Here is a 26,911-nt window from a genome sequence, read left to right on the forward strand (position 1 = left end):
GTACATGTCAGAAGATGTAAGCACTGTGTTTGTCCTGTTAATGTCAGTGTCCTGGGCAGAAACAGCCCATGTGTGCTGCAGAGAGGGATAGCCCATGGAAGCTGCTTGTGTTGCTGACTGCTCGGACTGTAGCCCAGTGTGAGCTCCTGTGTACACAGCACCCTCACCCCAGCGCTTGAGCTTAGTCCTCAAACAACTCCACTGCCTCCGGGTCAGTTCAGGGCTGATAAACACCCCACATCCTAGGCCAGCCTTTCACTTTCTGCCTCTATTACTACCCTCCCGTAGCTCAACACAGCTGACCTTTAGATAGTGCAACACGGTTATTGCTCAGGAAGTTATTCTCCCTGCCTTCGTTTTTCTGCCTCAATAATTACTGCGGGGGGCAGGGGGGAGAGGTGGGTAAGTTTATGTTGTTAAGCATTTATGCAATTTAATTCGTATATAATTCCAGAAATGCTGATGCTGAAGGGATGATGCGAGTTGCTACAGCAGGCACTAAAGGTAATACTTTAATTTCTTGTGCTGCAATACGTGTTTGGAACTTAAGAGGAGCAGGAAGCACGATGACTGTTGAGTTATTTGGTTGTTTAGGGTCCGCGAACGCTCCCCAAACGCTGTTCTTAAGCCCGACGCCCAGCCCGTGGCCCAGCGGAGGTGTAGACCTTCCACCCGCAGCCTCCGCAGAGCACGTAAGCAAACCGACTGCCACCCCGTCCTGCTCGGAGCCTCGGGGCGCTGGCCGGGTGCTCGCTCCATTCCTCCCCTCAGCGTCTCTGCTCGGCGGCGGTACGGTGCGGCCCGGCCGGGGGAGGGTGCGCGGAAGCACCGCCCCCAGCAGCCGCGGCGGCAGGAGGCAGCGGCGGGAGGGGGCTGCGATGCTCTCGGTTGCGCGCCCCCCCGGAGCCGCCCCCGGGCGAGGTGAGTCAGCGGGGCTCGGCGGTGCGCAGGGGGCTGGGCCGGCAGACAGGCCCGCGGAACCCCGGCCGCCGCCGCTTCCCTTGGAGCGCTGGCAGCGGGCGGGCCTGGCCGCGGGCCGGCGGGTACCGACCCGGGGGTTGCTGCGGGCCGCGCTGCGCTTGGGGTTGCCGGCGGCCGAGGCCGGCTGTGGCGCATCTCAGCGCAGCCGGTGGGAGCCGGGCGGCCACCGGGCCGGTGAGGCCGTTCTTCTAATCTGTGACCCGGCTCCGGCTTCTTCCCCGTTGGAGTGACGGGCCCGCAGCCACCCAGGATGCTGCCGTTGGGCCCTTGCTTCAGCCTTTTCCTTCCTACCGTAACGGCTGCTGCATTCAGCGCTTCCTTCCCGAGGTGTTCGTTGCCTGCGCCGCGCCGAGGCCGATCAGCTGCTCCTCAGCTGAGCAGAGTGGTCGGTGTGCGCTGCTTCGCCCTTGTTGAGGTCCCCCGCGTTACCTGTGGCTAAGCAGTGCCCTCATTAGGGTGCCGGCCCTCATCATCGGAGCTCAGCGGTGTGGTTGAGGCGTTACCATCGTACCTGTATATGAGCCATCCGAATGTCCCGTGCCCTGCTTTGTGACCTCCATCCCCGGAGGTGGCCGCGGGCTGGCTTGTGTCCCATGGGAACTCCTGGACTGGCGTCGCTGTGCTTGTCCGTGCTGCTAATATCCAGCTGTAGGGTTATGTGTGGCTGTCACTCTGTTTCTGAACCCTTAAATCCTTAAAGTACGATGTTTTTTAGTAAGGAGGTTGTCAGTTGCTCCTCTGTTTATTAAAACAAGCATAGGAATAGATGCTTGTTTAAGGAACTGGTTCTGGAGGTACCATAGGTGTTATGGATGCCTGTTAGGTCCTAAGTTAGATGGAGTTTAAAGCCCATGTTTGCTCAGCAGCTCTAAAGTTTTAACAACAGGCTCTTTTAAAATGCTGTGTTAATGAGAAGTACAGCATTGAAGAGTGATGAACTTGTAGTTCAGGGGAAAAGAGAGTAGCTGTACAAACATAATACTGAAGTATCTCAGTAAAAACTTGCCCAAACATTTGTTATGTTACTGAGATGCACAGGGTCTAGTTGTCCACTCTATTTAGTAATACCCAGGGAAAAAGATTGTAAAATGGTAGTTTTCCAGCTTGGTTATTTTTTTTGTATTTGTTTCCCTGGTTATAAATAGTGGACAAAACCGAAATTTATTGTTTGTATTCTCTAGAGACCCAGTAAGAAATAGGGGACGAGGAAACAATTGTCTTTTTAAGGATGGTGCTCATGATGGCAGTCATAAACATGGTAAACGTCCCAAGCAGATTTCAACAGAAGTGTTCAAACAGGTGAAGTGAGACGATGAGAGCAAAAGCTGATGAAGTGAGGAAGCTGTGGTTGATCACTAATGTAGCTGGTGCTAAGGCACAACTTAAATACAACCTAAGATTTGTCATAGTCTTAGTTACAGCACCAGGGGCCCAAGTGTATACAGCATTGCGGGAGAGTATGGCGAGTGACGCAGCCCGGCCCCAGCCCCATGGGTTTGCCCCACGGCTGGGTTTGCTCAGCGCTGACACAGCCCTGCTGTTCCTGCTGCAGCTAGGCTCTGGCTGTGGTGCAGCTGGTGCCTGCCTTCCTCCTCCGCACTGGCAGCAGATTTGCGTCTGGAGCACTGCAGGCCTGATCCCGGGTGTTTTCCTGGCCTGTAGTTGAAGGCATGCTTGTTTGCTGTTACTAATGAAGTGTAAACCTTGGTGGTGTAGGTATGTCTTTGATAAATTAAAACCTAGCTAAAATATTGGAGTCTAGTGCTGACTAAAACCAAGCTGATTCAGGAACAGAGTCTGCTAGGATACCTTCAGTTGCACATATTTAATAGAAAACATAATTAGAAAGCAGGAGTCCTAAGATGTGAGTTTAATGGTTTTTCTCTAACAGATGAGGATCTGATAGTGTTCTTGTCATCTTTAATGTTAATGCTAAGCACTGTTGTATTAACTTAGCAACTTCAGACCTATCATAAAGTGCATTAAACCTATTATAAACTTGATTTTGACATACTTCAGACATACTGTCGTTTCTCAATCTAGTTGACTAAATGTGTCAAAGTATGTGGGGTTTTATATGCAAATTGAATTAAATAGAAAAGCCTATCGACCAACACATTAAGTGAGTGCATGTCAGCAACACAAAATAAAGCCATTTTGAATTAAGTGGTTTAGAACGAGGTAGTTTCACTTCATGGAAGCCCTGATTGTGGTGGTTAATGTTACAGCACTAGTATTTCACTTCAGACTTAAAAGAAATATGTTTCCCAGCACTGAGTTAATTTACTAAATGTGATTTATTCCTGATCTTATACATTCAGAGCAAGGTGTCAGTGCAGGGGCCTCACAGGAGGACTGCTTGCCTTTAGAGAGCAGGGCATGGTGATGTGGGGTAGGTGGATCAGCCTGTGTGAGTTGGTCATATGGCTTGGCAGGGGACTGCTCTTCCAAGGGCTTTGCCTGGAGGTTGACCTACATGGGAGAGGTTTGGGAACGTTATGCAAGAGTAAATTAAGCCTATGTACTCCTCTGTCATATGAAGTAAGTTGTTTGCATAAAATCCTTCTCTTTGGCATGGATGCAGGCAACAGCACTGGGCTGCTCCTTAGGGGTGAAACTTCCTTGGAAAAGGAAAACATGGTCTATTATTCATGTTTGTTACAGTGATGCCTTGCAGGCTTGCTGGATGCAGGGCTTAATTCTGAGAGATGCTGTACAGATCCTGTAGCAGAAAGTCTTTGATCCAAAGGTTTTGTAGTTTAGTTCAATGAGACAAGGGAGGCTAAGGAGGAGATACTGTGCATGAGCAATATGATGGATGCACTTGTGGCAGTTGCACCAGTTGGGGCATGAATGAAGTGAGCTTTCTTTAGAAGACGGAGAGTTTTTAAGTCTGCTTCTCTAGCACAGACCTATCCTGAATCAAACAATAATAAATGACTTTAGAAAAAAGGGTTATTCAAGAAACATGTTTCCTATGAGCAGATTTAAAACTCTTTGCGTGAAAACTTCTTGTGTTGGCCACAACATCAGCTTTGCTAGTCTGTGAAAGTCTGAGAGGGAAAAATAAGATGTGATGCCATGTTGGGTGGCATTGATTTACCCACACAGCACAAGCAGCAAGCTAGTCTGCTCTGTTTTTACAGGTGCATGTTTCAGAGAGTAATTAGTGATTCCTGGTTTGAAATTCTATTCTTAGAGTATGTTTTCTGAGACTGTATAAATACAAATCTACAGAGGTTTTGCTAGGGATTTTATGTTTTAAGCTACTTTTGATCATTTGCACTGTCTTCTGATTAACTGTCCTGGGATTTCTTTTTGTTTGGTTTTTTTTTGGTTGGTTGGTTGGGTTTTTTTACATTCATTATATATCCAAAGCCTGATTTTGAGGCTCTGCTTTGTGACTTTTAATTGTACTTCAGTTCTCAAAGCCTAATGAATGGCACATTTATGCTGAGTTAAACGTTGTTTAAAAGCACCAGTGTTCCTTCCCCTCAAATCTAACTTTCTGCTGGTCTGCCAGTGAAGTTTTAATGCCATGATGTTTTCCCTGAGAGGTTTAGGGATTTGCTAACCCACTCTGATCTGTTGATTAGCTTTATTTTCTCTCCTGAGGTGTGGTGCAAAGCAAGTGTTCTGGGATGTTTTGTTTTTTTTCCCCAGGTTTTGGGAAGAGTGGCTCCAAGGGGAGAGCTGAGTTTTTCCTTACTATATTTTCTACTTAATTCAATTTGCATATTTTCCTTACTATAATTTTCTTTCGTTTTATAGTTAACTTCTCATAACATTGTCTTGATTGTCTTGAACAGATTAGCTTTTTATCCTTTCTGAGCTTGAAATCCTTTTAATTCCTAGGAGAGCCAGAGTAAATGAGGATCAGTTTAAGAAATTAAAAAGCCAAGAGTGCCAAGAAGATCCTTAACTATATGTAGAATACCCGTACTTGCCCCTTCCACCTACCTGTGTAAGAGCCTTGTTAAAATAACCATTGTATTGTCATCACTGAATTCCTTGGGACAAATGATTTTTCCTCTGTTCATCAAATAGTTTCTCAAAGGTACAAGTCTGCAGGAAAGTTGCGGTAACTGTTAGCAGAAGATGGTTGGACAAAAGATGTGTTGCTGTAAGGGTTTTAAAGTGTATTTTGACTTGTTGGAGGTAAGATATAAACCAAGTGGCAGCAATCGGTATCAGGAAAAATAATGGATTCTGGTATTTGTTTATCTGTGCAAAGCCTGAAGGAAAAATAGTCTCGTGGTTGAAAAGTATATTCTTTATATGTGAGAAGTGCCTGCACTTGTGCATGAGCTGCTCAGAGGATGGGTGATGTTGCAGAATTAATCCTCAGCCTGAGAAAGCCAGGTTGGCCACAAGCTTCCCAGGCAGCTCTGAGCAAAGGGGCTTGTGCTCCTGGGCTGGTAGAGTCATAGGCTGGGAGGAAGTGGCAGTTCAGGTTGTAATGAAGACTTTTTCCACTGTAGCTATGTCGGGGTGATGGGATGGTGCGGGAACAAGGATTTGGTTCCCTGTGGTGAGTTCTATACTGGTTTGGAAACGTAAGCCTCTGGGAGGACAAAAGCCTGCTTGTCTGCTGGAGGACTGAAGTACTTTCCTGTGATGTGTAACTGCTGTGCTGTCCACTAGCTACATCTCTTCTCTTGCCCTTTGAGGGGCTTTCTCAACATCTTTGCAGAAGTTCCTCTTAGGGCTTTGTTGTATGCGTGCACTTGTCTAGTTTAGGGAAGATAGCTTCAAAGCCGTTACTCCTATTTTTCAGTGATGTTACCACTCTGCAGCCTCTCTGGTCTCACTTGTCCTGACTGAACTGATGACAATCAACAGGCCTCTACCAAAACTTCATGCTTCATTCTGCCTCAATGAGTTAAAATCCATTCTGTTTACTGTCTAAACCTTTCTTCCTTGCTTATACTCTGTTGTTCATTTTAAACTCGCTGGTAGTGCTGTCTTCTGTCCTCCTGTTGTGGACTGGAAAAAGGTTTTGCAAAGTGAAGATACAGTATTGGAAGGCTATGGTTAAAATAACCAGTAGATAACTCGTCTCATTTAAAAGAACATTGATTTTCCTTCTGGTTTGATTTGCTGCATGTTCAGTCCCTGAATGGCATAGGTGTTTTTGTCAGTATAGGGAAAGCCCTGTAGATTACTTTTCTATGGATTTTTCAGCAACAATACCACTAGTTTGCTTTTCTCATTTTCAGTCATTTATTTTTAGTCTTTAAAAAGTTGCTAAATAAAATCACTTTCAAAAGCCTGACTCCTAAAGAAACTAGTGATCAAAACATGAAAGAATGCCATATGGCTTCTACTAGTCTTGATGCTGTTACATTTCTGAAGAGTATATTCTGTGTTATTAATAATATTCAATGAAACACTCTTAGGGTAGGAAAATATTTACTGAAATTCTTGTGAAATAAACTTTTCATAGCATTCTAACCCAAGATGTTCTAGTCAAAATACTAGGATGGATCTTTTGGATTAATGCTTGCTCACAACAGATTAGAAGAAGATGGATGCTGGGGTAGATACACGTTAGGGAGGGAGAGAGGGAGGAAGAAGATGCAGCAGCTGAAGTGTTTAAAGATGAGCAATATAACAATTTTTAACACACCCCTATTCATACAGTACATAAAATTGAAGCTCCATTACAATGAAAAAGGGAAATGGAATTTGAAAAGATTTAATACTATTTGCTCTAAAAACCTTCAGTATAATTTATATATGGAATCAGATGGTTTGGAGGTCATATACAGGGATACAGAACATAGCTGTGTTGTTTAAATCAGGGTAAGTTCAGTTACAAAGAAGTTGGCCTAATATGCAGGTGGTTAAAATATGAGTTCTGTCTTATCTCATCATGGGGACAAGGGAGGAAATTTATGCTTCACAATTAAATGCTGTAGGGCTCTGATACAGCTACTAAGCAAGTTCTGCAAACAGATGAGCATATACTGGTTTTGGTAGGACACAGGAACAGCACTGAAACCACAGTTACATCCCCTTCACGTAAGTGGGGCCCTGCACAAATTCTGGAGTCTTTGTTGTGAAAGCAGGCAAGGCATAAAGAAAATAAAAGCACAGGTGATAACAGATAACTGTCTAATTTACTCATTAGAAGGACATGGTTTATGGATATAGAAGTGGAAAATGATCAAATACATGAGCAAGAAACCCTCCAGTCCTTCTATCTGTCTTGTGGAAATGGCTGCCTGAATAAAAAGTTGCTAGAGCTGACTAGACGGCTGCTGGGTTTTGGTTCATGTGGCTTTTGATGGTAGCAGGTAAGAGCGAGAAAACGTGGTTTCACATTGAACTGTTCTAACAACTTCAGTAGGACTTTTTCTAATCTTTTGATACTTGAATTGGTTTGTCTCTGAAGGAACTGGAGGAAAAAGCAGTTTCAGTGTGTGCTGGCATCGTTGCAACCTTTTCTCCCTAAGTGAAACCAGAGATCCTCGTAGGGAGTATCCCATTGAAATCACATTTAGAAGTGAAGAACACAAACCTTATGAGTGTTTGGAATTTTAATCGTGGTATTTTTAGATTTGGCTATCACTGAACTTTGTAAGGTTTTGATTATTTTAGTGGACTGTTGCTTTCAGAAGTATCTATGGTTGGTTATATCAGCTGGTATGTATTGGATCAGTAAGAAACAGTTAAATTGACATGCTTGTCAACATTAGGGTCTCTTTTCTGTTAATAGCCTTGCATTGGTTTGCAAATCCATTGTCAGTATTTAAATTAATTCTGAATAATAATTAATTTAAAGGCACTGACTATATCAATGCATGACTAATTTTAAGGGGATGATACTGTGTGCACGGTTGCGTTTTGAAAGACTGCAATTTCATTGGAGTGTTTCTCATGGAACTAAAGTGCAGACGTGCAAAAAATTACTTGAAATTCCTGGAGAAGGTGTTCCTGATCATAACTCGAATGCTCTTGGAGAAATTTCAGGTTCTTTTGGAATAAAATGCTCTTTTCCTTGATCCTTGGAAAAGTTCCTGTGTGATAGGAACCCTAATCCAAACCGCAAAGGGATAACAAAACCAAAAATAGACTAAATGTTCAACTTTCTCATAATGAACATGAGCTAATGCTAGGTTAAATTTACAGATACTAATATAGCAGAAATAGTTGCCTAACAGAATGATTTTGAGCTGGTAGTCTGCTGGCAGAGTTGGCAGAGCTTTTCTTTTGTATTCCTTGAAAGGAAAGCTGCTGTTAGCTAACTTACCTTATTAGTTTGTTGATTTTAAATGAGAGATCTAGTTGGTCAAATCAAAGTCTAAGTAGTGGTGAATGTATTTTTAATTGTTGCTTGTCCAGTCTTACAGCTTCCTGCAAAGGATAAATGTGGGCAGCTACAGTGCAGTTACCTCCCAATCCACCTTTCTTCAGTTTCAGATTTGGACTTGAAGAGGTCATTATAGTGTCTGTACTTTGTCCTTTAGTTTCATTGCTCCTAAGTCTCTGATGGCTTTGAGGTTGTTACCCTAATTTTGAGAGTTCCTTGTTTTAACCTTAATGTCCTATCCTGATTCCTGTCTCTCTTCCCATTCAGTTAAGAAGCTTAAGCCTTCTGCCAGTTTCTGCTGTAGTTGTGGAGTGTTTAGGAGATTGTGTTTCAAGAGGACGTTGATGAACCGTTTGAAAGCCGTCGTGAGGCTTTGGATAATAATTTATTTTGATAATTAAAAAACACAGATATATATGTGGCTGCATTACTTAATTACAAAATCTTGGCTATCCTTTGGTACAGGAGGGAGTACTGGGAATAGAATAAAGTAGTTAGCCTTGGGGGAGAAAAGACAACTTGAAAGAAAAGACTTGCAAATTCTAGCATGTAATTGCCACAGTAACTTTGAATATATAAATTATTCCCTTTCCTAAACATGAAATATGTCTTACTGCACAATATTAAAGGTGCTGTTGAGAGAACTTCACAGAATTGGTCATAAACCACATTTTAATTGATGGTATCATGTACCAGTAGTCCAGACAAATGGCCTTCCACACCCTGATGGTGTGTTTATTGCTCAGGGATGTCACTTATAAAATAGAAGCTGGCTTTGTCCTTGATGACTGTCATTGCAGGTCAGTTCCTTTGTGGTACCTTAACCATGTTGTGTTTCATTTGTTCACAGGGTAGCCTTACTTCCTTGAAAGAATATACAGATACTGGATGCTTGTCGTAAACCATGGCAGCTGATGATAAGGTTGCCATTTTGACCGATGACGAAGAGGAACAGAAGAGAAAGTATGTGCTTGCTGATCCTTTCAATGGCATTTCCAAGGATCAAGATTTGCCACCCCATAACGAGTCCCCTTCAACGGAGACAACCACTGTCCCAGATGAGGAGCTAGACTGGTTAGAAAAGCACTGCGTCAAAATAAACAATGATCTCCTCATCTCAAAGGTCTTCTATTTTTTCTTCTATTCTGCATATGGCTCCCTCTACCCCTTGCTGCCTGTGTATTATAAGCAGCTGGGTATGTCACCCAGTCAGAGTGGACTTCTGGTGGGCATCAGGTACTTCATTGAGTTTTGCAGTGCACCCTTCTGGGGAGTGGTGGCAGATCGCTTCAAGAAGGGGAAGATTGTCCTCCTGTTTTCTCTTTTATGCTGGGTTTTATTTAACCTAGGGATTGGATTTGTTAGACCAGCCACCTTAAGATGCATACCAAGGGGCCTTCCGCCAGCACACCCCACCAATGCAAGCAGCCTTTTCACAACCGCTTCCCAAAACATCTTGGTGTCTCCTCCGCTAACCACAGCCAGTACTGCATCCCCAAAAGCTCGTAGGAAGAGAGACCTGCTCACTTCCAGCCCAGTCACTTTGGAAACAACAGGAACAGCTAATCCTGAAGTAACATTCCTGTTACCTACACAGAGCAATGATGTGGAGCTTGTCTTGGAAAACAGTACCCATCTGACTTTGAAAAACACTACCACTAGTCCAGTCTCACCAGGGAACATGACTCCAAGTACCCTGCCAGCTGCTGTCACCACAAAGCCAATGCCTTCTGACCAAGCTGTGCTCGTTTATGATCAACAAGAAGTAGAAGCCATCTTTCTGCTCATTCTGCTGGTTGTCATCATAGGAGAATTTTTCAGTGCTTCCTCTGTTACTATTGTGGACACTGTAACTCTGCAGTACCTTGGCAAACACAGGGACCGGTATGGATTGCAGCGTATGTGGGGTTCTCTGGGCTGGGGGTTAGCGATGCTCTCTGTGGGAATTGGCATTGACTATACTCATACAGAAGTTAGCATTGAAGGTCAAGGATGTAAAGCTCCTGAGTACAAGAACTACAGGATAGTGTTCATCGTTTTTGGTGTTCTGATGACAATGGCGTTGATCGTGGCCACTCAGTTTCGATTCCATTATGCGCACTTCAAGCAAGAGGAAAGTAAGAGAAAAGAGGTAGAAATCTCACAGGTGGACAGAAATGCCTCCAACGAGTCCTCTGATAACACTCCTACCAGTATGACCCAGTCACAGTCATTCAGTTTTTGGGACCTAATAAAACTGCTGTGTAGTATCCAGTACGGCTCAGTGCTCTTCGTGGCATGGTTCATGGGGTTTGGATATGGCTTTGTGTTCACCTTTCTGTACTGGCACTTGGAAGACCTGAATGGTACCACCACACTCTTTGGAGTTTGTTCTGTGCTCAGTCATGTGTCTGAGCTGACTGCCTACTTCTTCAGCCACAAATTGATTGAATTGGTTGGTCATATCAGGTAAGATGCTATCAATCATTAAAGAGCTGTACAAAATTATGCTGAATTTCAGGCTTAGTCTTATGTTACAAAGTGAAATTTAAGCTGATTTTTGTTTTAAAATTCCAAGCCCTGCTCAGTTACGTAGCTTGCCTGATGGAGTTTTTTATTGTTATTTTAGGAGCTGAAAATGCTCTGAAAAGCTTTCTTTGTGTTTCAGTTGCACATTAGTAGGTGCATTGTGCCTGGCACCATAACCTTTTGCAGACAGTTCGGAAGGCATCCTAGTTCAGTGATGCAAAGCTCTGTTAGAGTTCTTTGTGAATCACCACCCACTCAAAGACTGTCTGTTTTGACATACAAATACTGTTAATTTTACTTTTTTTTTTTTTTTTACCTGTGAGTAACAGCATTTTGGAAAACCCCTGCATTAGCCAGCTTTAGCATGCTCCATCCCTGGCGGTGTTCAAGGCCAGGTTGGCCAGAGCCTTGGGTGACATAGTCTAGCGTGAGGTGTCCCTGCCCATGGCAGGGGGGTTGGTACTGGATGATCTTAAGGTCTTTTCCAACCCTACCCGTTCTGTGATTCTTTGATTCTCCTTGTAGGGCAGTTCTTTGCCCCACAGTAGCCTGGAAGGGTGTCGCTTGTGTGCTGAGAGGAGGATGATGAGATGAAGAAGTGAGGGGAGCACCTCCTGTGCACATGTCCTGTTGATCAGAATGTTGGCAGAATGAGGTTGCAACCTGGTGGTGTTGCTTACCAGTTCAGTTCCTTGCAGCTGCTTAATGTCAGCTACTGAAAGCAAATGGCTGTGGGGCTTCTCCCATAGGTTTTGCCCTGTGTAAGTGAAACTGACTTCTTCCACCATGTTATTTAATGTATGCTGTTTCCTGCTAAGCTCATAATGATGTAATTTTGCATATTCTAAATCCCTTCACTGCTCTTTAAGAAAAGCTCAGGGGAGAATCTGAGTTAATGAAGTTATAAAGGGATGGTTTTATATTAACTCAGGTAGTCTGTGCAACTAAGCACAGAGCTCTGTGTTGTTAGCATCATGTCCTTTCTAAAGGCCCTGTTTATAATCATACAGTCATTGAGATGTATTTTTAAGCTCTCTGCACTGTTCTTTTTGCGCATTTTCTATTCTCTGGGTTTGCTTTTTTTTTGTTTTACTGGGGTGAATTTTTTAATTCATTTGACTTCTACTAAAAATGTTTGAGATGCTTAGCATGGTAATCTGAGAGATCACTTAAAAGATGCTTTTTTACTTCCTCTGAACTGAGGAGTTTCTCCCTTGACTTTGAGTCGCTCTTTTAATCTCTGAATTTGACAATAATGAGTATATGTGACACCTTGCATGCAAAGACTGGAGGAAGGATATGGTGATGGAGGAGTGGTGCGAACAGATCACAATCTTGATACCTAAAAATAGCTTGGGTATGCTTCTTCTGTGTATATTGTTATACCACAGAATTCAGGCTTAGGCTTCAACTAGAGAAAGAACAAAACCCGAAAGAATGGTAGCCTTGTGAATAAGATGAAACAGAAGGGGATATGAGCATTGGCCAGTGAAAAGAAAGATAATGTGAAGAATTAAATCCTATTCTTTTTGCTTTTTCTTTGCACCGTTAAGCCTATGAAGACAAGACTGGATCAAGATTAAGCTGTTTAAACACTAGCTCCTATTTGTGGTGAAACAAGACTCTATACCTACACCTGGGAAATGCACATTAGTCATACTTTAATGTTATCTAATGCTTGCTTGTATTTAGTCATCACAGTTTATATCTCGTGTTTGCCTGCCTTCCTGTACTCTTTGAGCTGTGCTCAATGCATAGTTTGTTCAAGAGCAGGCAACCTTTTTTTTAAAATAAAGTATAGGAGTTCATAGCTCATATTCTTTGATAGTTCTGTATATGTATCTGCTTTTAGTACATATGTTAATTCTTCCATTAAGAAGAACTAACTATATATCCTCTTTGGGACCATCTTAGCCAGAAGGATTCAGGAATAGCACTTTATATATATTTTTTCCTCTATTTATATAACTTTTTGAGCTATAATAGCTCAAAATTTCCTTGTTCTGGGTTGTTAAGACTCCTAGATATAGACAATCTTTCTGTACTATTTATTTGAACATTATCATTCAATCTTTTCTTCCTGTCCCAGTTCTCTGGAGAAAGGCATGAGCACCAGAATTGCAGGTGCTGTCACAGTAGCAGGAAAAAAGCTATTGACTGTCCTTTGTAGAACTACAAGAAAAAGGCCTTAAACCCTTGTTAGATAGAAGTTCAGTTTTCCTTTTCTTGACTTGTGAAACTTTGTTTCTATCTTTGTATGGGGTGGCATATAAGACCCTTACAGTGCTTTGAAACCTGTTCTATTTTCACTGAGTTGTTTTTTTTTAACTAATGCTCAAATTATTGTCTAAGCATTTTAAACATGACCATGCTAAACAGGAGGTGATTAAAATGCCTGATTTCTAGCTTCATTAGCTTTACTCTTCATCCGCATGTGCACAGCATGTGTGTATATGTTATACATGCTGCTAATGTTTCTACCAGTGTATATTAGCAGTCCTCTAGATTAATCTGGAGTAATGACAGTGATGGGTTCACCTCAAAAGCTGTTCTGTCATAGTACAAAGGGGAGTATTGCAGATGTTAGAAGGGTATTTTTGCCTTCTCTGCTCCAGACACCTTCTGAGAGATGACAGAGTAGAGTTTTGTTAGAAAATAAAAGAGATAAATACGTCCTCAGGAAGTGTGGTGAAGGCCACAAGTTCTCTGAGAGGATATTGCGATGGAAAAGTGTGCAAAACCAGCTGTCTAATATTTAGACACCATTGTTGAATGGTATCCTCTGTAGAAGCACACAAAACTGCTGCCGAGTTTAGGAAGATGATGTTACTCTCTGAAAATAACCTCCTGCTTGAGGTTAAGCTTGAATGTGTTTGTCTGACCACAATTCCAGCATGTGAGTTTTTATAGGAAGCAGAGACTGGTAGCAATGCCTGTAAACAGCTTACTCTCCTTAACATAAATATAGATTCAGTGCTTTAAGTGTTTAACCTGTAAATTAAATATGGTGTCTGTGGATATTGCATATGGGATTCATAAGGAACATCTGTTTGCATTTTCCATTTAGTTCTGATAAAGAGACCAAGTGATCATTATAAATACATTTTTTTAAACACCTCTAACTACACAGAAGCTCTTGTGTGATGTGCCACTCCAAAACCATAGTTGTAGAAATCTTCATAAACTGAAGTTACCTAAAACTCTGTACATATTCTAACAAATTAAAAGGTAGAACCTGGCTACGTTGCTCGTCTATAACTCTGAATCCAAATCGCACTGCCAGTTTAACATAACAGAAAAGCCCAGGTAGCTGAGTGTGTTAGTGGTGATGCTATGGAGCAAGAGTCCTCTTTTCATCTCTGGCCTGGCTGTGACAGGAGATAGCTGAGGTGGGAAGAAATTTATTGAGGCACAGGCGAAGATTTTGCTAGGCAAAAGTGAAATTAAGCTGGCAAGAACTGGTCCTACACAGTTCTGGGCACATCTGTGCTGTTGATGGGGAAAACCAAATATATGGTATGGCAATTCTTTTGTATCCCCAGGAGTGTGCAACACGCTGGTCTATACTGGTAAGGGAATGAAGCAAGGAGCCTGCAGGCCTTGCATGTTTGCTTACCTTTTGTGGCAAATGTGTCTTAATACACTTCAGAAATGTGATTGAAAATAATTACATCAAGTTGTGGCTATGAAAGGAACTAGCAGAAGGCATTAATTAAAGGGGAAGATGAAATTTATGATGTGTGGCTCAAAGAACAAGTTTTTTCTCTTTACTGTATCATAATGAACTTTTTCATGGCTTCCTATGTTTTCTTCAATGAATGCTTGGGCTTGCATTGCCTGAAGGCAGCCTAAACCAGCTATTCATATACCTCACATGTATCTGGAAGCAGCACAGCTTGGTCTGATGTATGTTTTCGGGTGAGGGAAGCTTCCTGCAAGCTTACCCAACTTGCTGAAAGTAAGACAAATTGTCTACTGTAGATCCATGTTGTTGTGAAATGCATAGCCCTGAATGCTTTTTGGTGTCACTGACATGATGAAAACTATGGTACTGGTTTTGTAGCTGTCAACATGTACGTTTGGAGACCTCAGATGCTGACAAGATGCTGCATCTTTTTGATTGCATCTCATTCTAGATTTTTCAGTGGCTATGTACCACTTAATGAAATCTTGCTCTGCTTTTGCAGAGTAATTTAAAAGGCAGCACAAAGCTTGCCCTTTCACAGTGTCTGTGTGTACACCTTAATTACATTTATTTCACTTGTGCAAGGCCAGAGTCAACCAATAAACCATGTTTGGATAATAAATTATCCTTGTCCCTGTAAAAAAAGGAAAAGAATCTTTAAAGTTAACAATAGCATCTTTTCTTAAGCCAAAAACATGCTTTGAATTAAGTCTCTCTTTCCTAAAATCCATCTAAAAATAAGAGAAAGACAGCTGGATGAGTTAGCATTGTAGAGGTAAGCTAAGCTGAATCTATGAAAACAGAAGGGAAAGTAATCAGGTTAAATGTGCAGTGGGAAATGTACTGCACAAATAGTCTTTGTGCTTCATTGTTTAAAAACCGTTACAAGAGCTTCTTTTTCCTCTTCATTCTGAGATGCAGCATCTGCTGCTTTTCAACAGGATCATCCTCAGGCATGTTGTTATAAACCATATTGCTTCTGTGGGATGTGTTTTTAGAGTAGTTCTGAGCAGTTTGCAGATACTGGGACTATAAACTTATATTAATTGGGGTAAAATTAATTCATCTAATACAAACCTGCAGCGGGCTTGCATTAAAGTGGTAGAATGAATCCCTGAATGATTAGAAGATTGTTTGGAAGGGATGTTGAATGTGCTTAGAAATGGTCTCTCTGAGGTATAACCCAGTGTAGAGCATGGCATAGAACTACACAGCGTAGTTAAAGGCTCAGTGGATTTGCTGTCCCTTTGAATTTTTTTATTTCTAATCTTTTTCTCCCTATTAGGATTTTGAAGAGACTCTTTAACTTTAGCCTCAGTTTGAGTATGTTTGGAGTGGGCTTCTGTTTGGTTGTAGGACTTAAAGACTTTATTTTGTGTTGATCATATGCTTTAGACTGGCAAACTGTTTTGTACATGTACAAAGAGCTTCTGAGGCAGTAAGCTATAACATAGCAAAAAAAAAAAAAAAAAAGGAAAGTGCAAACTATCCTGACTTCTCTTTTCCTTACTTTCTTCAGAGTGCTTTACATTGGCCTTGCCTGTAATACAGCTCGATACATTTACATCTCGTATCTGGAAAATGCTTGGACTGTTCTCCCAATGGAGGTACTTCAAGGTAAGGCAGTACAGTAATGCTGTAATAAGATAATAATAAGATCAGGTTCTTACATTTATCTTGTTTTCAGGTGAACTGTGATAAAGTAAAAATCATGTATTTCTCTATTTTTGTTGACCACAAATACTCCAGAAGACCCAGGTCCATAGAACATCACTGTTTGTCTTTGGAAATACTTGAAGTCAAAAAGGTGGCTTTGCATCTGATTGTGCACGGTTCTCTGTTTATTCAAACAGAACTGCGTGAGACCAGCACACCCTTTAACTAAACAAAGAGGCAGAAGCATGAGCCAGGTACACACCTACTGCAAATCCTGTTTGGTGGAAAATGTGAACTTCATTAAACACAAAAGGTCGCAGCTCTTGAAAGGACTCTGGGTCATTCTGTCTTTGTTAAAATACTTCGTAGTTTTTCACTGATATTGTTCGATCAATACCTTTAGACTGCAGAATTATTTGTTTTCAATGGCTAGAGAGGAATTTCTTTCAATAGCTTTGTGCTAATAGAGCTTCTTTAAGATTCACCCTTTAATTTAATTAAAAGGATGGAGGTGTGGTCTGTGAAAAGCAGGTTGAGCCCTGTTTTCAAGTCATGTTGTCCCAGAAGTCTCTAAGACCTTCTTTGTGATGTTAAAATATAAATTGTTCTAATTTAGATTTTACAGCATTTTTTTGTGTGTTTGTGGTAGGTATCACTTCTCAAAACCAGGAAAAATCTAAACTCTTTTACTTTTTATTTCTTCTGTATTTGAAGAATACTGAAGTATTTGGCTTTGTAAGCTTGCAAGAGAATAGTTAATGTAAGTGCAGAAAATGTTTTCCCTGCCTTTAAAAATAATTTCACTGTCTGTTAAATCCAGGGGTTTGGGTTTCTGCAGTGCCACTTAGACTGTTTTCTGTAGGTTATACTTAGAAGTTTTATTCCTTTATATGCATAATTCAAATTTGAATTAACCTTTTCTACTCTATTTGCAGAAATCTTTTTAAGGTAGATTTTAACTTGAGCTATAAAATGCTATTGGAGAGCAATTGTGTAAATCTCTAAGCACAGAAAAATATCTGTTTGTGTCCTAGCTCTTTACCTCCCTGCTAACAAAAACAATTTATTGTATTAAAACTCCACAGCAGCAAGCTTCTGAATTTTGTTACTAAAAGAAAACCCAAGCTAAAGCTGTTGAATTGATGCTTCATCATTCATACCAAGTGTTAAAATCTGAAAATGTTGCAAAGAACCTGAAGGATGTGTATGTGTTACACTCCTGCCTGCTTAAACATTTAGGGGGAACAAATTACTAATACAAAGCTTTGGATATTGCCTTCTAGGGAATTCTGTTTTAAAGATACCCCAACTCAAATCACAGGAAAAAACCCTGTGCCACGACAACACAGACATAAGTTTGTGCCTGGAAGCATCCTGTAGCCATGACTGAGAAATAAGTTTCTTTTACTTTCAATCTGGGTTTTATTCTCCTGAAATTTTAATATGAATTGCATAATATGTAAGTTTGCCTTTACAGCAAGGCTGTGAGGGACCTGTTTTGGTTGGGTTTCTTGCGTGGTATAATCTTGAGTAATTTAAAGAAAGAGCTAAGGACCTTCAGAGTAATACTTCATCGTGAATTCATCTGCCAGACTGTATCTAGCCACTGCTGAATCATGTATGCTTCAGTTATTTTTGCTATTTGCAGTTGTTTATAGTCAGCAAATTAGAAAGTTAAAACCAAAACAAACACATAGAACTCTCCCCCAGCCCCACGTGTTGTTCTGTGTGTACTTTTCAACCTGCCTCCATCATCGTTTGTTACTGTCCATGAAGTCTATAAGTACACTGTAAGTGTGTCTAATTACTGCCACTACGTTTGTTATATTCCCGTAATCTCACTCACTTGTTCCTGAATGGGAGATTGAACTTTATTTTTTTAGAAGTACTGCTAACTCACCCCCTCCCCGCTTTATTCTTTTCTTCTCCTCACTTTTACTGATTTTAATCTCGATTCATTTTTTCTTTTGCAGTGGTTACCAAATCCTGTTTCTCTGAGCTCTGCTTTTTTCCCCACATGTCTATTGAATCTGTCAGTAGAGATAGCAGGTATAACCTTAATGAAATTTGGTGAGGTAGAAGCTCTTGTTTTTGTTTAAATGAGTTTGTTGACAGAGGGAGGTAGGAGTTGTAGCTCCTTTGCCTATGTAGGGATTAGAAGTATTTAAAAGCAATGAAAGAGTAGATTGTGCAGAACACATGGGTACCGTGTGAGACACATGACTGCACCAAGTTTGTAGGACCTTTAAATCCCTTAGTGAAGTCCTTGTTATTCTTTTAGACAACTTTTTCCCAGGGAGCTGTCAAATTCCATGTAAATTCCAGTTCTGTCAGCTGGAGGGGTTTTAAGTTTGAGCTGAATTTTGTAAAGAATTTATTTTCTTTTAATATATTTCTGCAATATGAGGATTATCCCCATGTGCTGTGCTAAAGGGCATGGAGAGATTTCTGGAAAATGACTCCCCAGATTGCATCTGTTCATTGTAATAAGACCTATGCTGTGTTACAATTGCTGTCTGTAACTGGAATAGGGAGGACTCTTTTTAAGTGCATTGCACTGTCAGAGGAGTAAATGAGGAGATTTAACCTTGCTTCTTAGTTTAGAGTTTTGAATAGGTATGTTGCATCGACTTGCACATGCAGTGTATGAAAAGAAGAGCTTAGGCTGAATCTTCAGTAACTGAAAATGTCAAGACATCCTCATAGGGAAATGGTAAAATGTATATATATATATGTATGTGTGTGTATATATATATCTATCTACATATATAGATATCTGCCTGCAAACACACAGGCAATCTTGTTCATTTTGCAATTAACAGAGTAAGTTTTGATCCACTCGTTAGCTTGCGACTTATTCTTACAAAGCAGTGGTCCAAATTCTCTGATAACAGCTATGCTAGCTCACCAAGTTACATAACAGGGATTTTGTAAATCACAAAACTATATTGATAACCTGAAAATTAGCTGTTTTCACTTGGCAGTTATGCAGCAAAATCCAAACCAAGTATTGATCTACAAAGTGATTCCTATTGGTGCTCCAGCAGCACAGTTATATCTATAGAACAAAATGCTTGGATCTTTAACTGGCAATAATGTGGGTATATATCTCTCCTGAAATAAATTTAGCTCCCTAAATCTTTGGCTCTTGGTTTATATGTAAATTATCCTAACTTTGCTAAACATTGTTATTCTAAGTATAACACTGGCGTTGTTCTGTTTGTTGGAATGATAGTCCAGATGTTGAAATGATGGTTAGTGGTTTTGCAAATAATGTCACAATATATATTGTACACAACTTCTTCTTAAAAGAATCGTGATTAGCAGTAATCCAGACCAGACTTCTTACAAGTTGTCATAAAAATTGGCATGGATTTGCTTTCAGAGGAACTGGGAGCAATATGTTCTGTCTGGGTTGCCTCGTAAAGGTGAAAACATCCGAGAACCTGTTGGTTAAGTTATGGCCTTTTGTTTTCAAACAAATACAGTGGTATTGTGCTTCATGGTTCAAATAATTTCTGGTGTGTTTTTGATTTGCACGGCTCTAAAATGGGACTTACTCTTCAACAGCTGATAAAGCTGAATGTTTTACATTAATTGATAGCTTTTCTAAAACAAAAACACGTTAAACGAGATTAGCTTTGCTTTGTTATTGGGACAGGTCTTGGTTGCTATTTTCAGTGCATACATGAGTCTGCATTTAAAAAAAGTAGATATTCAGTGAATTTTAAATCTCTGAGCTTTCTTGCTTGGAAAATCTTTGTTTTAAAGCCTTAAACTGTAAATGGTAAGGTAAAATGCTCTGATCCTGATGTAAGCTTTGTATTTTTCACCAAGGTGATGTACTATTACCAAAACCACCTCTGCAATGTATAAAGGTGAAAGCTTGAGATTCTAACCCTAACCCTAACCCTAAACCCAAAGCTTGAGATTCTCATTTAGCTTTGGAATGAAATCGGACTGAATAGCTTTATGGACACGTAACATGGCTATACCTGAACTGTACCCACTCCAGTCAGTGCTATTTATCATTTTACACCTAAGCAAAATCCAAGCTAGTCTGTGTGTTGCAAAATCCAAGCTAGTCTGTGTGTTACAAAATCCTGTATTTTCTTGCTCTTACTGGTCTTCAGCCTAAGTGGCTAAGTAATTACTGAGTGTCCAACTATTCATTAGTAAGTCAAGTGTAGAGGACAGAAACACATTGACTGAATCATCAGTGGTGCCAGCATTCTTTTAAACCAAGGCAGCAGAGCTGAGGCATTGGTAAGCTGTGATGGCTGTTTTTAATACCACTCGAATAAGAAAAAAGTATTCCCACTCAATCCGAGGGTGGCAAAATAGTTCAGGCTTATTCAGTGTGTGATGAGCTAATAAACTGTTTTGCTTTTCCAACTTCTTCACAACCCTGCCTTCACAACCCAACCCTTCACAATTCCTGTCTTGTCCTCCACATTCCACAAACCTCCACCAAGCCGGTGCTCAAAGATGAGGGCTCTATCTGCAGCCTGTTTCTGTGTGCTGCTGCTGATCTTTCATGGGTCATTTGTGTAGAGGTCACTTCCCCCTAGAACCATAGACTGGTTTGGGTTGGAAAGGACCTAAAAGGTCATCTAGTTCCAATACCCTGCCATGGGCAGGGACACCTTCCACTAGACCAGGTTGCTCCAAGCCCTGTCAAGTCTGGCCTTGAGCACTGCCAGGGATGGGGCATTAGCTGTCCTTCTGCTGCAGTAGGAAGAAGTATTATAACCCTCATCTACAAGACATGTGCCAGAAGGAGACTTCCAAAACCTCTGCTGTGGCACTGGATCTGCCTTGGAACTGTGGCTGTTGTTTATAGCAGCAAGGCCCTTGGCTGTGCCAGTCCCCAGAGCGGGAGTGGGTGAAGTGGGAGGCGGCAGCAGCGTGCGGCAGCTCCTACACAGGATGCAGTCATCGCGGGAGGAAGGGCATGCTGACTCTGCCTCTCAACAGCAGGCGTGAAAATCTGCATCTTTGGCCTACCCTGAAGAGCTCGAGTGCTTTTTTTGTCCAGACCATTCAGTGCTAAATGCAGAGTGTGTTGGTGTTGAGTTCACAAAGAGTTTGCTTGGGGGTGGTTGGTTTAGGGGGGAGTGAGAAGGGCGGGAGGGGATTAATTATTGCCTCTGGAATGACATGGATATCTTTGATACTGTTCGGATTTTATGACCTTGCACTACCTTCGTGGTGGCAGCAAGGAGTCTGTTGAGAGGAATCAGTGCTTAATTGCTTGCAGTTGATGAAATTAGAACTGCATTTCAGATGCCCAGGGTCGCTCTCAAAAGGACAGGGAATCTGGTAGAGAAACAACTAAGGCACTTTGCTTAATTTTCCGAGGGACTGTGTCTCAAGAAGAGAAGTGAGGTCATCTTAGAGGGAGAAAAAGCTATTGACAGACTCTGCAGAAGGAGTCATCATGTCTCCCTGTGGCTTGGTTGTCAGTATCACATTACCAAAAGCTGATCTGTATTTCACAGAGAGCTGTAAGTAAAGGGATTTTGTTGTTCTCCAACACATGCTCCAGCTGATGAGTGCAGCTGCTCTGATGTTGTGTTGGAACACTCTGAACTTATGATGTTTCATCTCTCTAGGTGTCACTCATGCAGCTATATGGGCAGCCTGTATTTCATACCTTAGTGCGGCAGTGCCTCCAGAGCTGAGAACGTCAGCCCAAGGAATCCTGCAAGGTCTCCACTTGGGTCTAGGCAGAGGATGTGGGGCTATGGTTGGAGGTGTTTTGGTCAATTACTTTGGTAAGCAAAAATCACTTTGAAAACTTTCCTTTTATTTATTGAAGTTACAGTTTTACTGAACTACCAGCTTTAAAGTTATTTATGCTCAAGGTCTTGTTGTGCTTTAAAGAGTCATAATGCACTTCATATAAATTGTGGAAGCGTAGAACTGCTCAGGCTGGGAGGGACCTCAGATGTCCACTCCAAGCTCCTGATCAAAACAAGGTCACCACTGAATGCAGACCAGATTGCTTATAGCTTTGTCCTGTGAGTATTACAGGTTGATTAAATATGTTATGCCTAGATATTTTTAGTACTGTGTGAGCAAATCTCCAACCTGATCCATAAGTGGGATGAATGAATCCTTTGTGAGAGAATAGGTTGATACTGTGCAGCCTTTCCATGAGCAAATGAGAATCTAATTACTTGGTTAAAAATCCTTTGCAAAGTCTGCTCAAGAGCTGGAGGGAGGAAGGTGTAATGAAACAGGCTAATAAGAGCCTACATGGGACAGTGTGTACCCAAGGAGTGCATAATACTGACTCATCTTAAGTACATTCTCAATTTAGAAAAAAAAAATAAATCTCATTACAGGTCCTGCTGCCACATTCAGAGGGATAGGGATGGCTTGTTTAGTGATTCTTCTTCTGTTTTCCCTGATCCAGTGGCTGTTGGTTCCTGATGAAGAAGAAGGTAAATATTAATGTCTCTGAGACCCTGCAAAATTAGAACTAGTGAAGAAAGGCATCTCTGAAGCTTCTCCCTGCAGTTTTAATGCTGTATGTTTGGTGTCTACTCAGATTTTGACAGAACAGTTTGTTTTCAAGTGGGAAGTCTTTTCCTGAGCAATGACAGAAATTGAAGGGGTGTGCTGCTGCTGTAAGAAGGGCAGCACTGAGTTTTTGGATGTCAGTAGGAGGAAAGTATAACATATTTTACCACCCGTAAGTCCTCTTAGTTCTGACAATCCCTTGGGTTAGTCTGAACATACAGCGAGTCATGTTAGTTGCATCAGTTCTTTATGGTCACCCTTGCTACTGCATGCTATCAGATTCTATCAGTCCAAGCCACCACCTCTGCCAGAAACTGTGGAGATGGCTTTGGAGGACACAAACTTTTATAGCTTCCTGAGTTCTGTTACGGCACCCGAGAAATCTCCCCTCAGGTGGAACCTGAACTTTTTCATTTCCATCTTTATTGATATAAAGGCTAACGAGAAAATTAAATAGTTGGTGCAAAGTTAAGAATTTAGCATAAAGCTAATAATTACAATAAAACTGTAGAAAATTCATCAAAGTCATGAATTTTTGAGCTTTTTACCCAAATGTTACTTTGCAATATGAGTTTTGAACATGAAATGAAAATGAGTTTTCTTTAGCTGGACTATTAAATGAATTGTCCTGACTAGTTGTCAAGTCGTCTGTAATAAGGTATTCAGATACCTTTTTTGCTAGAATTTTCTTCTCCTCTGTTCAAATGCTAACACCAAAAAATGGAAAGGTAAAAAGGGTATTTGCTGCTTCAGTTTCCCATCAACTTTTGGTTAATTACACATGAACCTACAAAAGAATAGTTTATTCTTAGTGGCCTTATTGTGTTTAGTTTGTTTCAGTCTTTGGTTTTCATTTAATGTGCACTACCCATCTTAACAGTGTGTATCTTCATTTTAAGCATGGCACTAATCAGATTGCTTTCAACCAGACCAGTTGGATGAGTAAGACTAAGCATGTGGTCAAGTATATGCAGGATTAGCCTCTTCATTTCTTCAGTACTAGAAAACATCCAGTCATTGCTTAAAATATCCAGTGCTAAAAGTCTGTAAACAAAATACAGTTTTATATTTTTGGGAAAAAAAAAGTCTTTTTAATTGCGAAAATACTTCTACTCAGAAAAAATTTTTTCTCAAAATTTACAGTGTTATTTACAGACTCACAGAGAACGTAGAGGTCTTAAAATATCTTAATGGTTTCTAACAATGTTTCATTACTTTTCATATATAAGTACTCTGGCTTTTCGAGGTTGTAAGGCACATTGTGTTGGGCCATGACAGTTTTTTTGTGGATGACATTTCAAGACAGTTGTGAAAACTATTTCAGATTATCAGAAGACTTTAGACGTAAAGGTCTGCTGGGAGGATTTCTGCCTTTGCCTGAAACTCCGTTACAGATATTTCGTCTCCTCTTGTGTGTCACTAACCTTATTTTTTTCTCACCAACTGCTTAACTCCACAGTAACTATGGAGGGATGGCTTGTTTCTCAAGTAAAAAAAGAAGTGGTGAAGATGTACACCAACTTCTTTAAGTCAAATGAGTAGGTTTAGAAATCTTAAAATCCAAAAGGACTGTTCTGATGATGCAGGCCACGTGCCTTCACCAAATGGTTCCTGTTTGAAGCCAGTATTTAGTTACCTAGAGGGTGAGTGAGTTCTGAGATGCAGGCTGTACACAGAGAAAGAAGTTTACAAGAAGTTTAAAAGGCTTATTTCCAGTTTGCATGTAACATGAAAATGACTTTTTCCATGTAACATGAAAGCACAGATTTCTGCTACGTGGAAACAAAGAGACTGCTTCATACCCATTAGCCCTTCTTGTCTGCGCAGACATCTAAAATACCTTGTTGCAGTTGCAGAAGGGCCTTGCTTGTAAGGCACCATCTATAGCTTATTTCCCTCACTAGACTGTGGTGTGTCTGGCTCCTGACTGTGCCCAAGTTCTGCTTTCAGTGCAGTGATAACAGGTCCGTGAAAGCCAGAAATACTTAGTGTTCTTTGTCTGCTTCACTGTTCTGGGGTGGGTTTTTTTTTAAGCTCATTGGCTTTGCCAGTGATTATTTTGTTTTAAACTTCAGAAAAGACAATGCTGGCGGAAAGGATCCCAGTGCCTTCCAGTCCTGTTCCCATAGCAACTATTGACCTTGTACAGCAGCAATCAGAAGATATCATGCCTCGGACTGAGCCCAGACTTCCTGTAAAGAAAACTAAACACCAAGAAGATCAAGAGGATGTGAACAAGCCTGCCTGGGGCATCAGCTCTTCTCCTTGGGTCACCTTAGCTTATGCTGTCTACCAGATCAAAGAGATGGTTAAACTGTCCAAAACCCATCCAACTCCCGAGAATCAGCCTTTGCAGGTAATCTTCTAATGTACAGGAAGTTCTTATGCATTTGTTAGATGTTTGAAACCTTTACAGCTGTGTAAATCTGTTAGTACCTGGCAGGCATTCTCTGTCAGCTTGTGGTAACTTTGGTGTCCTGACACAGTAGTTGAAATATTGCATGAAATGGAGCTGTCCTCTGTGTACAGTACAGCAGGAGTAACTATTTTTTCAAGTATTGTTTTCCCAAAACTGCAAGGAGAGGGAGAGACATAGGAGGAGACTCTGGTTTACAGAGTTGAATATACTTGAATTCTGTGTTAAGTTCATATTTGGTTTGGTATTAGTTGGAATGTGCAGATCATACATGTTTCAAAATGTACCAGGTGGTAACTGAACATGAAGATACACAGCTGCTTAACAGCGTAAAATGAGTTTTTATTTCATTTTGCTTCCTTGGGTAATGCTGTCAAACATCTACATGGTTGCAGAAATAGATGTTACAGATGACTACTGATGGGATACAAACCTTCTGTTCAAATAAAAAGTCTCCCGTCTTACCTGGAGTTACACCAGATAAGAGCCATTCTGTGACTTTAAATGTCTGATTGCTGCTGCTTACTTTACACCATTTTCCTTCTGTCCAGTCTCCCTCCAAGATACCTTTGAGTAGCATCATCAGTGGTTGGATGGGCTTGGATCTTGAACTGTGCTTTGGACATGCCTTTCAGAAGGGAGCCGCTTATGCAGCGGTGTCAATGCAGGTTTTAGAACAGCATGGTTAACGTTAAAACCACTGTGTTTACCTGTCTGGAAGGAGTGGGTGAGATTCCTTCTTATGCACCCGGTAGGCGTAAACACAGAAATGCTTTTTCCATGACTGCTGTCTTTAGAAATGGGTAATTTGGGAGATGAGTGTGAATCAGCAGAGCAGAGTGTGTAGGAATGTCATGCGGTCAGCGATCTCCTGCCTTTCTAACTTGTCTTTATTCCTGAAAATATACTGCAGGCATGTCTGCTGTAGGTTGATGGGGGTTTATTTGGTTTGGGTTTTTTTTTATCTTCACTGGGTCCAAGAGCATCTCTTTTTATAGTGACACTGAAGGTATCACAGGGTCTCTGACATCAAAGTAATTTGTCCAGACAAACCGTTCCGTTTCTCATTGGTAAATACCCTCAAGGTGTTGGTTAGTATAAGCCATCCCCTTTTAAATCAGAGAAGAGCAGTCACACAGACCTTATGCCATGAACATGGCAAGAAAAGAATGTTTTTGCAGTTGTGTGGTGTCTGAGAGGGACTAGTCCAATGCTGCTGTTCACCCCCCAGGCTGCCTCATTGAGAATTGTGGAGAGGCAAGAAAGGCTTTTGTGCCTGTTCCCTATGGAATGTAATCTCTTCATTATTCTTTCCTTCCTGTAAAAACACAGTGCTGATAAAAAAGTAGTTCTTGTTGATGTGCCAAAATTCCGTGCACACCACTGTTTTATTTCCTTCATCGTCTCTATTTTCCAAAACCTCTCGTCCCTGATTCAGTGCTCCCAAAGGACAAACGTGCCCCAAAACACTTCAAGCTTTTTTTTTTGGTCAGTCATTTATTTTAGGCTGGTGGTAAAGACTGAAACTCGAAAAACGCTGCCCGGCTCTCTGAGAGAATTTTTTAAATAGCCTCCTTAAAACTAAAACAGATCATTTGGAAGGAGGGTCAGTACACAGAAAATGGAATTGGTGACAAAAAGTAAGACTTCGGATTGATTCAAGCAAAGAGACATACTTCCATATTCTCTGTTCTTCAGTGCAAAGTAATCGTAGTGTTGTATCTTCTAAGAGGAATGTATTGGTGTTAAGGTTTGCTATTGCAGCCTGGGGAAATGTAACCAGTATTTAAATGTGCTTTCATGTTCCTTAGCAAGGCCAGTT

At 41.1% G+C, this 26,911-nt stretch overlaps 1 protein-coding gene across 2 annotated transcripts in view; it reads left to right on the forward strand.

Annotated features, from left to right (window-relative positions):
- Positions 1-484: 484 nt before the first annotated feature.
- MFSD6 (major facilitator superfamily domain containing 6) overlaps positions 485-26,911 on the forward strand; it is a 29,094-nt gene continuing 2,667 nt past the window's right edge. The window contains exons 1-7 of one of the 2 annotated variants that reach the window (XM_031045830.2): positions 485-504; positions 595-692; positions 9,147-10,744; positions 16,009-16,106; positions 21,761-21,922; positions 22,496-22,594; positions 24,749-25,029. In XM_031045830.2, coding sequence (XP_030901690.2) covers positions 9,201-10,744; positions 16,009-16,106; positions 21,761-21,922; positions 22,496-22,594; positions 24,749-25,029 — 2,184 coding nt within the window. In that variant the 5' untranslated portion in view covers positions 485-504; positions 595-692; positions 9,147-9,200. Of the gene's footprint in view, positions 505-594; positions 693-771; positions 922-9,146; positions 10,745-16,008; positions 16,107-21,760; positions 21,923-22,495; positions 22,595-24,748; positions 25,030-26,911 lie in introns of those variants that run through there. The other variant, XM_005145579.4, reaches the window with a different exon arrangement.

This window comes from Melopsittacus undulatus, chromosome 8 (genome assembly GCF_012275295.1).
Source record: "Melopsittacus undulatus isolate bMelUnd1 chromosome 8, bMelUnd1.mat.Z, whole genome shotgun sequence".
Classification (NCBI taxonomy): domain Eukaryota; kingdom Metazoa; phylum Chordata; class Aves; order Psittaciformes; family Psittaculidae; genus Melopsittacus; species Melopsittacus undulatus.